The 13,398-nt window shown below is 37.5% G+C and overlaps 1 protein-coding gene across 1 annotated transcript in view; it reads left to right on the top strand.

Annotated features, from left to right (window-relative positions):
• COL4A1 (collagen type IV alpha 1 chain) overlaps nt 1-13,398 on the top strand; it is a 195,373-nt gene that overhangs the window by 174,418 nt on the left and 7,557 nt on the right. The window contains exons 38-45 of the mRNA XM_040336209.1: nt 2,617-2,743; nt 2,835-2,915; nt 5,063-5,161; nt 6,807-6,857; nt 10,393-10,578; nt 11,249-11,382; nt 11,477-11,549; nt 11,933-12,004. Of these exons, the coding sequence (XP_040192143.1) occupies nt 2,617-2,743; nt 2,835-2,915; nt 5,063-5,161; nt 6,807-6,857; nt 10,393-10,578; nt 11,249-11,382; nt 11,477-11,549; nt 11,933-12,004 (823 nt within the window). The remainder of the gene's footprint in view (nt 1-2,616; nt 2,744-2,834; nt 2,916-5,062; nt 5,162-6,806; nt 6,858-10,392; nt 10,579-11,248; nt 11,383-11,476; nt 11,550-11,932; nt 12,005-13,398) is intronic.

Genomic DNA, 13,398 nt, shown 5'->3' with positions numbered 1-13,398 from the left:
TGTCCTGACTACACTGACCTGACCTGACTACACTGACCTATCCTGACTACACTGACCTGACCTGACTACACTGACCTGACCACACCGACCTCACTACACTGACCTGACCTGACTACACTGACCTGTCTTAACTACACTGACCTGTCCTAACTACACTGACCTGACCTGACTACACTGACCTGACCTGACTACACTGGCCTGACCTGACTACACTGACCTGTTCTGACTACACTGACCTGTCCTGACTACACTGACCTGTCCTGACTACACTGACCTGACCTGACTACACTGACCTGACCTGACTACACTGACCTGTTCTGACTACACTGACCTGACCTGACTACACTGACCGCATCATGGCGCGCCGGGCGGCATTGTAATTCCCGCCTTCTGAGCTTGCAGCGCCTATGATGGACGTCACACGTCCCGCGGGCCCGGATTGGACCAGTGGGACGTCCATCATAGGCGCCGCAGGTTCCAGTCCAGAAGGCGGGAATTACAATGGCTGGACCTGCTGTGTCTTCGGGCACACTCGGCAGAGAATGGTCCCTGCTCTGCGGCACTCGGGGCTATACATGAACTTCGGCATGCCCGAGACTCTGGGCTTTTCGGCTACACATTTGGGGCTCCAGCCTCCTCGGCGCACCCCTAATGACGCCCCTGATCCTACTACCATCCACTGTGATCCCTTTCTTGCAGCAGTGTCCAAGCTCAGTGCTGTGTGACAGAGAACACCACACATCTGGGAGGGTTGAACAAGGCAGTGCACATGTTCTTGCGGTACTGGTGGTGTGCATCCTGCCATCTAGGCATGACAGGGAGGGTCGCTCACACTTGGAGTTTTTCATGACAGTCTTGAAAAAAAACCTCACACAACCAATATGACTTTTAAAATAAGCTCCTTATTTCAAAGTTGAAAGTTTTTTGTTTGTTTTTTCTACTGGATGACACTTAAACGCATGGTATCTTTTTTGGAAAAGTAAACTTTTACTTTGTGCATACAATACAAAACATAGCAGCAGAAAATTCACAAGATCATTGTTTATTAGCGCAAAAAGCAGTATCGATGTTCAAAGTCCAGTTACCCATAAAAAAACTGATTTCATATTGCCATGTCAGATTAAAGACAGATAGATTTTGGGTTTACTTACACTTAGATTACCACAGGTTCAACTCCTCACATCTCTTTGCAGTATGTTTGACTTCATGTCTTAATATATACATTTTTCTTATGCAAAATATTTTTTGTGGATCAATTACAAAGTTTCTCACCTGAAGATCATAAACAATACTTTGGGGGTTATTTACTAAAACGTCATGGTATAAAATCTGGTGCAGCTTTGCACAGAAACCAATCAAGCATCTAGGTTTCATTGTCAAAGCTCAAGTGAACAAGCTGAAGTTAAAAGCTGATCAGTTTACCATGCACAGCTGCACCAAATTTTCAGTGCACCAGTTTTAGTAAATCTGTGTATTTCTGTTGCAAAGTGAAAATGCTATGACACTGCCTTGTAATTAGCAGCATTGTCACCCTGCCATGCAAACGCTTTTGGCTGGTCGTTAGGCTGCCTGTAATATTCAGCCCAACAGCCAAAGGAATGAGCTCAGATGGTCAGCTTACAATGGTGCTGCTAATTGGGAGGTAGCGTCTTAGCATTGTCAGTCAGCATCAGGAAGTTTTTCGCAGGCAGAATCTCCAGCTAAGAAACACTGCAACGGACTCACAAAAAAACAAACAAAATGTAATTCAAGGCAAACTTTAAAAAAGTATACGCAACACATTTCTGCAATATGTGCACATTTCCCCATGTTTTATCCATTTAAAGTCCCTGAAAAAAATTGCCAGAAATGCACTCGGCAAACGGGTCCTGTTGTGGGCTGACAACACACATCCTTTTTGTGAACTGAGTGGTGTCAGCTCTCCCTGGTTATATTTTGTAAACTACTCAAACCCTTCCTCTCTTCCAATCTCTGAAACATAGACACTAATCATTCTGTAGTCCAATATAACAACTAGGAAGGTTAATCAGATTCACAAAAAGAGAAAACACAAAAAGCATGACAGCTGCGAACGTCTTACATGATCAGCAGGCTTTTTTTGCACTTTTCCAACAGATACGAATTTTTTTTTTAATAGTATACAGACCAAAATGTATAAAATAGGACAAGTTAATTGTACTGAGAAAAAACGTCAACTTTAATATTTTGGCCAAATGACCGGCCCACTTTTTCTTCTACTGGCACTTTCTCTTCTCAACATAGCTACTGTGGTGGTGGGCTGTGATTCTATGGGATTTGTCTGTACCTTATTAATTACAGATCCACTTTTTGACCATTTCTATCTGTTCCAGTTTTGGTTAATTGTTTTCTTTTCCTTCTTTCTTTTTAACTAAAATTAGGGGACACGCTAGGGTAAAGACTGTTTAAAGATGACAATATATTTGTTTACAGGATTGAATTTGTAGGTTATTGTTGAGAAAACTTAAAAAAGGTTGGACACAAAACATTAATTTCAGTAATTGTAATGTCTATGTATTAATGACTACATTCTCTATGATTTACTTACTATATGAGAAGAATTGAGAAAAGCATATTTACCAATACATTTGACTATAGGGTGATTCTGGAGTCCCAGGTCAACACGGTTTTCCAGGTGAAAGGGGAGAAAAGGGTGATGGCGGTGTCCCTGGGATGCCAGGGTTTCCAGGTTTAAAGGGATCAACAGGTCCTGCAGGACATTCAGGTAAGGTATATTTTCTGTCTTTAAAAATAATAAGGAAAAGTTATTCATGTGGTGGAAGTTTAACTTTTTTGAACTATGTTTTATCTTGCAGGTAGCCCAGGAATTCCTGGAGAGAAGGGAGCTAAAGGGTTCCCTGGACTGGATGGTGCTGCTGGATCAAAAGGACACACAGGTAAAGTCATTCCTTCTATAAAATCAAATTAACATTACTGTGATCATTTGATAGCTGGTACATTTGCCATCTAATGCCCAACCTACAAGCACCTAACATTTTTAGTATGGCTATAAGCAGGGGCGTAACTATACATAATGGGGCCTGTAAGACAGCTTACTGCACAAAGATGAATCTGTGATGACTATACTGAAGCCTGATTTCAGTCCTTCTCTCCTGGAAAAGTTTCCCTTAGTGCCCCCCTGATGAGACCCCCTCCTACCCCTGGTGTCATAGTAACTGTGTGTAACTTGTTATGCCACTGCATATGAGATGGCATAAACATTTATATGGGCCATTAGGGTGCTGGCTGACAATGCATATGCCTATAACAATCAATCAATCTATAACAATTGTTGATTTGTATAGACATGTACTGTACATATTCAAATAATATTAACTGTCTGTTGTTATTCAGAAGAAAAGGTAACTAGATATTCATAGTTGCCTATGTCCCTTTTTGGTTTATAGTCTTGTAGCATGTAATTTGCTGGAGCAGGAAAATGTCCTCCAAATGTTCCCTGCCTGTTGGCACCTATGGATTTCGTGATGTCATATTATAAAGTATTTATATAAAAATAGCTGTAAAACATGCAATTCAGTCCAGAAAAACAAAACAAAACAAAACAAAAAAAAAAAAGATCCAGGAAAATCTCTATATATCCATGAAAACATTGGTAAATTGTCTTTTGGGCTAATTTGAATTTTTTTGTTGTTTTTTTTCTTCTAAAATGTTTTTATTTCATTGTTACATTTTTTTGATTGTCAAGCATTTCTAACCAACATATGGGCAACATTGTAATAAGTTACAGGATACAATCCAAGGGTCCAATGGAGGTGATAGATTGGGAAGTGGGATTAATCAACATTTTGTTTTATAAAGATTTTTTAAGCCATTGTTTACTTTGATAAGAATTAAAACATGCATCCTGACTAGTCAGAACATATAAGTGTTTGTAGCCCATGCACCATATGTAGTACTGTTTATTGAATGGCACTATATTTATTAAATTGTGTCAGCATACAGCACCAAAGTCAGTGCTAACTAACTAGTGCCAATATCTGCTTCAAGGCATTAAAACATAAGCCATCACAAATATTCCCTGCAATATGTCTACTATGGTCATCAGCGCCATCTAGTGGCCATAATGCAATATTTCCACGATATATAGCGTATTTCAGGAAAATACTGCATATTGACCACTGGCTGGAGCTGCTGATCACAGAAACAAACATATTAGTCTGAATCCCAGGGATTAGTCATGATGACTGTGTGTATGCTTGAGGTATTCTCACAGCACATTTTTTTATAAATGGACCCCATTTTATACTAAGTGCAATAACCTAAAGTAAGCAATCACCATTCACCTTCTCACCATAGAAGCACCTGTCAGCCAATTCACATGCTGCATTCTAGTTTCATTGCAGTGAATCAGGTTTAGTCTGAGTGCCTCAGAGCTAGTATGTGCACATGAGCTAGGAAATAACTGCTTCCATTGCACTTTAGTGGGTGCTTTATGACAGTGTAGGTGCAGTGTGCATTAAAGTGTATGTAAACCCTAACAATGAGCTTCTCTTATTTACTCCCTTTCAGGCTGTTAAATATACAATTGAAAGAATTTAGTTATAGTATATCTGTTCAATAAGTGCAAAAAATGATTGTTACTGATTTCACAAATTCAGAGCTGCCCTGTGTTCTGTTCACACTTTCTAATTAGCCCTCCTAGTTCTTACAAAACAATTAGAACATATGTTCTGGAGATAAGAACAATAGGAGGGATTTATTTGTTTATCAAAAGAAAACTGGGCAGAGCTGACATTATTTTGTCCACCAAAATGCTGTTCTGTAAACTAAAGCTGTGTGGATTTCTGATACATTACCAGGTATTTTTCTGTATTTGCAGATTTTTAGGAACAAAAAATGAAAAAAAAAATACTTGTTTGATAGAGATGTACTGCAAATGTGCTTTTACCCCCCATTGATACCTATTTTTTAAGCATATTGTTTCAAATTTATAGATGCCTGTTTTCATTTGATGGATTTCAATTGTTATTTAGTAAATTGGAAGCAATATGCACATTACATGAATGGTTTTATATCGCTCTAGGTGAACCTGGAATTCAGGGACCACCTGGTTCAATTGGAGAAAAGGGTGAGTCTGGTTATGATGGAATCCCTGGAGCACCTGGTGAAAAGGGTGACCACGGTAAGTTGACATCTGTTATTTTCCACATATAAGACATGCCAATTGGAAAAAAAGTGAATAGTATAAATTACAATCCACTAGCAGTTTGCTGACCAATTTTCATGGCCCTATACTAATTCACCAGTAAGAAATAATTGTGTCTTTGTTACATTTTTACTGCCCAAAAAAAATTGAAAGGAAACCAAGCCAAATTAATTGCTAGCAAATCACTTTAGATCAAAACATACTGCAAATCCAGATGCCAATCAGTCTAATCTAGTCCAATTTTGATATCTTGGCACAACAAACTTTGGAGAGAAGAGTCTACAATAGAAGTTGCATGGGGCCATCACAATTCAAGTTTAAAGTAACTCTTTTGACCTGTGTCGCTCTGTTCCTCTGACGAGAATGGGAAAAACAGCCCAGAGTAAGCTCCAAACCAACTTGTCAGATTTTACACAGGGCTATATACTATTTTGTCAGATAAGAGGCAGTCCTCCAGTGCAAGCAATCAGGCCTTTCCAAACGGCCATATATAGAGCCAAATCCAAGGATTGCTGCACTTAAAAAATGTATTCAAGTATTTACATACAAGTAAATTACATATCGTTCGACGGTTTCAGGCTGTAAGGCTTGTGCCCTGCTTCAGGTCAGCACAAGCTTGTTTGACCTGAAGAAGGATGCAAGCCTTACAACCCGATACTGTCGAACTGGAACGATATGTAATTTACTTGTATGTAAATACTTGAATACATTTTTTAAGTGCAGCAATCCTTGGATTTGTCTATATATATGCCAACATGTAATGCGACATACTGAAGCAGAGCATGATCCCCTCCCTTTGGAGACTGGGCCACAGGGCAGTTTTCCAACATGATAAGGACCCCAAACACACCTTCAAGACGACCACTGCCCTGCTAAAAAAGCTGAGGGTAAAGGTGATGGACTGGCCAAGCATGTCTCCAGACCTAAACCTTATTGAGTATCTGTGGGGCATCCTCAAATGGAAGGTGGAAGAGCGCAAGGTCTCTAACATCCATCAGCTCTGTGATGTCATCATGGAGGAGTGGAAGAGGACTCCAGTGGCAAACTGTGAAGCTCTGGTGAACCCCATGCCCAAGAGGGTTAGGGCAGTGCTGGAAAATAATGTTGGCCACACAAAATATTGACACGTTGGGCCCAATTTGGACATTTTCACTTAGGGGTGTACTCACTTTTGTTGCCAGCGGTTTAGACTTTAGACATTAATGGCTGTGTGTTGAGTTATTTTGAGGGGACAGCAAATGTACACTGTTATACAAGCTGTACACTCACTACTTTACATTGTAGCAACGTGTCATTTCTTCAGTGTTGTCACATGAAAAGATAATAAAATATAAAAAAAAAATTGAGGGGTGTACTCACTTTTGTGATATACTGTATATATATATATATATATATATATATATATATATATATATATATATATATATATATATATATATATATATATATATATATATATATATATATACTGTATATATGGACTGAGAATTAGCCATTTAATATTGTTATACTGACCAGCTGCGTTTTACTATTTTTGTTTTGCATGTTTTTCACTATTATGACAATAGTGTGAGTTTTTACTTTCTTTTGAAACTTACAAAATATTGTACTCTATCTTAAGGTTTACCAGGAAGAGGCCTACCTGGATTTCCTGGAGAAGGGGGAGAGAAAGGTATGATAATATTTGAAGGGATGATGATCTTGTCCAAAGATTTATGTGGGGATGGTAGCAACCTGTCCTCATTCTGTCATGTTTTGTCAGTTTACATGCGCCTAAACTTATCTATAAGACAGTTCTTAAAAACAAACACTTAAAATTATATTACATTTGTATGACTTTATTTTCTCTGTCTAAGGAGAGAGAAGTTAAAGCAGTTGTAAAGAAAAACATTTTTTCACCTTAATGCAATCTATGCATTAAAGTGAAAAATCTTCTGATGATGAAAATAAAGAAAAAGACAAGTTATTTTCGAGAGAAATAACGGAATAACTGGAAAAAAAATCTCACTTGAGGAAATCCAACATGCTATCTCTGAACTGGTCCTGGTCAAAAGCCCCGGACCTGATGGGTATATCCCTAGATTTTATAAATCATTTCAAGACATAATAATACCTATTCTTAAAAAAACATATAACTCTATAACTAGAACACAAATATTTGCAGTACAAAAGCTCACATTGTATTAATACCAAAACCTGAGAAAGACCCCACATTATGTAATAATTACCGACTTATTTCTTTGACAATCATCTATATAAGACTATATTCAAAGATTATTTAACACCCATACTACCAAGGTATATAAACCCAGATCAGAAGGGATTTACGAAAGGTCGAGAAACAAGGGATAATATTATAAAAACTTGTACGTTGGTAGAACAGGCTCAGAGATCTGCCACCCCAACATGTCTATTATCTATTGATGGTGAAAAAGCGTTTAATAGAGTGGGATGGCTGTTCTTAGAGGAAACATTAGTTCGGATAGGAATGGGTCCAAAAATGCTTAGTAGGATAGTTGCATTGTATTCTAATTCACGGGCCATAATTAAAACAGAACGCTATCAGAGTATATAGAGATTTCAAACGGAACCCAACAGGGATGTCTATTATCCCCTTTATTATTAGTTATGGAACATCTTACACAAGCAATAAGGAAGAATAAAGATATACAAGGAAATAGTATTAAGGACAAAGAATATAAAACAGCAGTTTAACTTTAAAGTTAATTATGACAAATCCGAAATGCTAAATGTATCACTAATAGAAAAAACACAAATTTTATTGCAAAAAGACTTTCCGTTTAAATGGCAACAAGAAGCAATTACGTATCTGGGAATCTATGTTCTGAGAGACCTGAACAAACTACAAGAATTGAATTACAATGCGACAATCCGAAAAGTAATACAATTATTACAAAAATATGAAAAAGTAACATACTCATGGATGGGAAGAATAAATAAAATAAAAACGGACATATTACCAAAACTGTTATATATTTTTTAAACTGTTCCCCTAGCTATTCCAAAAAAAAAAAAATGATTGAACTAAGAAAAGCAATAGGAAGTTTTTATCTGGGACCATAAATCACCACAAATAAAACGAGAAATCTTAATTAGAACTAAGAAAAATGGGGGGTTAGCATTACCCGACTTTTCAAAATATTTACAAGCAGCCTCCCTGACTAGGATTGTAGATTGGTACCACAACACGGAGGAGAAACAATGGGTTAAACTAGAAGAAGATATTATAGGAATTCAACTCAAAGCACTCCCCTGGATAAAACCCCATCTAAGACCTGGAAATACATTACAAATCTGGGATGCGGAATTAAAAAAAGGGAATCTATCCACTATGATGGGACCTATGACCCCACTATTCTGCCATCCAGAATTTCTGCCAGCTTTAGCAACCATGAAATACTTAAAATGGAATATGTTAGACAACGCAAGGGTGGCCCAGATCCTAGTGGAAGGGAAAATGCCAAAAATGCAAGATTTGGGACCTGAATACAAACATAAATGGCTACAATACCATCAATTGAATACATATATTGCAACTAATATAGAACTATCTCTAATAAACAGACCAAAAACAAAATTTGAATAAATATTGATAGATGAACAAAAGCCAACTAAAAAATTATCTTAGATATATGGTCTATTACTCCCTTCAGGATCCCTTAGGCCTTGTACACACGGTTGGTCAAAACCAATGGAAACAGACTGAAGGTCCGTTTCATCGGTCCAAACCGATGGTGTGTGGGCCCCATCGGTCCATTATCCTTTGGTCGAAAAATTTAGAACTTGCTTTAAAATTCAACCGATGGACACCTAACCGATCAGTCAAAACTGACGGTTAGTATGCAAAAGCATCGGTTAAAAGCCTGCGCATGCTCAGAATCAAGTCGACGCATGCTTGAAAGCATTGAACTTCATTTTTCTCAGCACGTCGTTGTGTTTTACGTCACCGCGTTGGACTCGATCGGTTTATGTGTGTAGGCACATCAGACCATCAGTCAGCTTCATCTGTTAACCGATGAGAACGGTCCGACCGTTCTCATCGGATGGACTGATCGTGTGTACAGGGCTTTAGAGAGCAGAGCTAACAGGAATGAAAAACTGGGAAAAGTAGATAGGGAGATTAATATCAGAGACATAATGGGAGAAAATATTTGCAATTATTCATAAAACATCTATAGCAAATAAATATCAAGAGAGAAATTACAAAATAGCAATGAGATGGCAGTAGCATTAAATAAAATAAACAATGAGCAGAGAGATATGTGTTGGAGATTTAAGGTAGAAATGGGGACTATGCATTACATCTGGTATGGATGTCATATGGTAAGAAACTTCTGGAATAATGTTCATGAGATATATCAAAAAGTGTCAAGAGTAGAGAGGAACGTAAGCATAGATATCTCATTGTTATCTATGATGCCAGAATCAATAAAGAGCATTAAGAAGAATATTTTTTATCATATGACTATGGACGGCAGCTAGAACAATAATAGCTCGCAATTGGAGAGAAAATAAAAGCCCAAGTATAGTAGAGTGGATATGTGAAATGAACGAAATACAATATATGAAAAAACAGATAAGAGAAGAAGGATACATAAAGAGCTAAATGCCAGCAATTTGGCAAAAATTTTATGAATTTTGGTTCTCGAAAAGAATGAAAGAACATGTATGAAGGAAAAATATTTAATGAGTAGATGGAAAAGGTTGGGAGAGAGAGCAAGGGGGAGAAAATGCCCCCCCCCCCCACTGACCAAGATTCTGTATGTTTTGTAAACTGAATAACGAGAGCGAACTAAGGCATATTGTAAAGAATCTTTTTTGTATTTAAGAAAATGAATAATACAAATAAATTGAAAAACAATCAGAAGTAAATTATATTTTCTTAAGTGACCTTCATTTTTCCCTATGCAGTTTGTCGACTTTCCCTACAGCAACTTTCAATACACTGACATTTTGGCTGCTCTTGTAGGTTTCACCTTGCTGGTGGAAAACCCAAACCTCATTGCTTTACTTAAACTGTATCAGTCTGTGATGAAATATTTTCATATAAGCATAAAGTGGCCAATATCAGAAGCAGCTCTACTTTTCTACTTTTCTTGATCAGCAAATGCCTTTTTGTAAGAATGTACTCAAACATTTTTGACAATAGTTGTTTTTGAAGAAACTGAGATTATGTGTTGTAACAGGTTACAAAGGCGAAGCTGGTTTACCTGGCGCACCTGGTCTCCCTGGCTTTCCTGGTATTAAAGGTGATCAAGGGTTTCCTGGTAGGGAAGGACCTCAAGGGCCAGCAGGATTTCCTGGACCTGCTGGAGTGGCAATGGAAGGTCCAAAAGGAGAAAGAGGAAATCAGGGACAACCTGGATTTCCAGGTAAGAAATACTAAAAATGTTTATACTGTGTTATACTATGGGGTTTATTTACTATAACTGGAGAGTGCAAATCTGGTGCATATGTGCATGGTAGCCAATCAGCTTCTAACTTCAGCTTGTTCAATTAGGCTTTGACAAAAAAAATGGAAGCTGATTGGTTTCTATGAAGAGCTGCACCAGATTTTTCACTCTCCAGTTTTAGTAATTCAACCCCTATGTTTTTCTATACTGCTAGTTGCTTCTACTAATAACTTATTTTGCCAGGATTCCTGATGTACAACATGTCTTAGTGATGTGCCCACAATGCTATCCCTATACTGGGTTCCTACCCCATGTGTTAATTCTTTATTGCATTCTCTCCCCTGACCTGGCACAACTGTAATCTTTATATATCCTGAATATCTTGAATTCAGTAGGGTAGGACGATACAGCAATTTTGTGCTCTGTACGCATTATTGAACTTTTCTTTTTATGTGCTAGATATATTTTGACCTGGGTCCTAAACAATTGTATAAACTAGAATGGCAATCAATTCCTGCCCTATTCTGCCTAGAGCAGAATATTCAATTAGGGTCTGTTTCACCTGTTCTATGATGTTTGTTTATTCTGAATAACCTTTGGAAAAATGTATACAGAAGTTCTTGTGAGTAACAATATATTATTGCCTAAGGTTCTCCGGGTGCTATGGGTATTCCTGGCCTTTCAGGACAGGATGGATTGAAAGGAGAAAGAGGAGAACAGGGTTGGCCTGGATCTCCTGGTTCCCCGGGAGTGAAAGGTAATCCTGGAATACAAGGACTTCCTGTAAGTTATGAACACTTTACATTTTATATTCTGTATGAGTCTTTTTCTTTCAATAGCAGGAAGGAGGCCTCATGCATTTCTGTTGATTATTTAGGGTGATGCTGGTTCTCCAGGAATAGAAGGACAGAAAGGTGATGGGGGTTCTCAAGGAATGCCAGGATTTCCAGGTAATCTATCTATCTATCTATCTATCTATCTATCTATCTATCTATCTATCTATCTATCTATCTATCGATCAATCGTATATACATACAGCAAAAAGTTATATCTCTGTATGTATGTAAAAATCCCAAGGTTAGCCACGGCACTCTATGTTTGAGATGAATGCCTGAGTGCTTACCTACAAAGAGATCCATGCAAAACCAAAAGTTGTATAGAGTCACTCACAGGTCTTACAGATGAGGTAGATCAAAAGAGCAGCGTTTAAAAAAAAAATGCTGTTTTGATCTACCTCCTCTGCAAGGCCTCTATACTACTTTTGGATTTTTTTATGTATGTATGGTATACTGTATTATAATTGTATAATCTAATAGTGTTTTCCTTTTCTAAGGTGTGAAAGGTTCACTAGGACCCATAGGAGACAAAGGACAAACAGGAGATCGGGGTGAACCTGGGCCTAAAGGTATTTTAATAACTTCTGCTTGAGTTTTATGTTAGAAGGTATTTTTCTCATAACTTTAGTATTAGAAGTATATCTTAATGTAGTGGAGAATCGACATATTATTGTAGCAAGAAAAAATGAGCTATCCAACACCGGCATCTATGGTTTCTTCGAAAAAAAATTGTTTTACAGGGTGTACACAATATATACCAAATGATGCATCAACATTATCCAAATCAGATAAACTACATATCATTTATTTTCATATTTTTCCCTAAGTCATCCATGACAGCCAGAGCTTTCACTACTCACTCTGGATGCTGGCATTTGACAAGTAACCATCAAGAGACAAGGCTAAGTGACAGGAGAAATCCAGGCTTAAAGTGAATGTATAGCCAAAACTTTGATTTTCAGTTTTTAATAGAGTAGGGGATGATTACAGCTTCTATTGACTGTATGTATCTTGCTGGGGAGATTTCTCTTCACTTCCTGTCTTGGTGACACAGCATATTGACAGCAATTTCAATATTAGGCAGTTGTCACCAGAACAGGTGACCCGCTTGGATTTTCCCTCACTTTCTGTCTTGATGATATTGGTTACCAGGACAAATAGAGGAATACATCTCCCAAACCAGGACACAGATCACAATAAAAACGTAAGGGTCTATCCTTTACTCATTCCATCTAAAACCAAAACAAACAAAAAAAAATGTTGCCTTTACAATCACGTGTTGCAGTGTACAGCGATATAAAAAATGCAGCAAGTATAATTTTTGATTCATTGTGGTCAATCTAATGGGCTGTCTTAATGCATATTGACATGTTACATAATGTGCATGTACTAAACACACCACAATGAACCTGACCAGTGTAAAATAGCCCTTAATTATTTACAAATACATAAATGAATAGCTGTATCATGGTTTCTAGAATGTAATGTATTTGCTAGTTAGCAAAAAGAGCAGAGTAATACAACTGAAAAGCACAAAATAAGCATGTACACTAATAAGCAGCAGGGCCGCTGTTAAAAATCATGGGGCTCTGTACAGATTACCTGATGGGGTCCTTCACCCTGCCCCTGACCACCTGCCTCAAACAAAAGCACCTCCTCACCACCACTTTAGCTACTCAAAAATCCTAATATCAGTTGAATGGGATTAAAATGAATAACTAAAGCACTGATATTATTAAATAGATGGATAAATAGTGGATGATCAAATTATAAAAGCTGCAATAACAATAAATGTGTATCTCACACTAATATAAATGAATGTAAAAGAGGTGTAATTGCGCTAAAATCAACCCATATATTCAAAAAAACACCAGTTAAATGAATGTGTGAAGTGTTACTGATAATACTGTGAAACGTGCATACTGAAAAAACAAACAAACATAAAAGTATATCGAAATCAAGT

The sequence above is a fragment of the Rana temporaria genome, chromosome 2 (genome assembly GCF_905171775.1).
Source record: "Rana temporaria chromosome 2, aRanTem1.1, whole genome shotgun sequence".
Lineage (NCBI taxonomy): Eukaryota > Metazoa > Chordata > Amphibia > Anura > Ranidae > Rana > Rana temporaria.
This window is presented reverse-complemented; position numbering and strand designations above follow the sequence as displayed.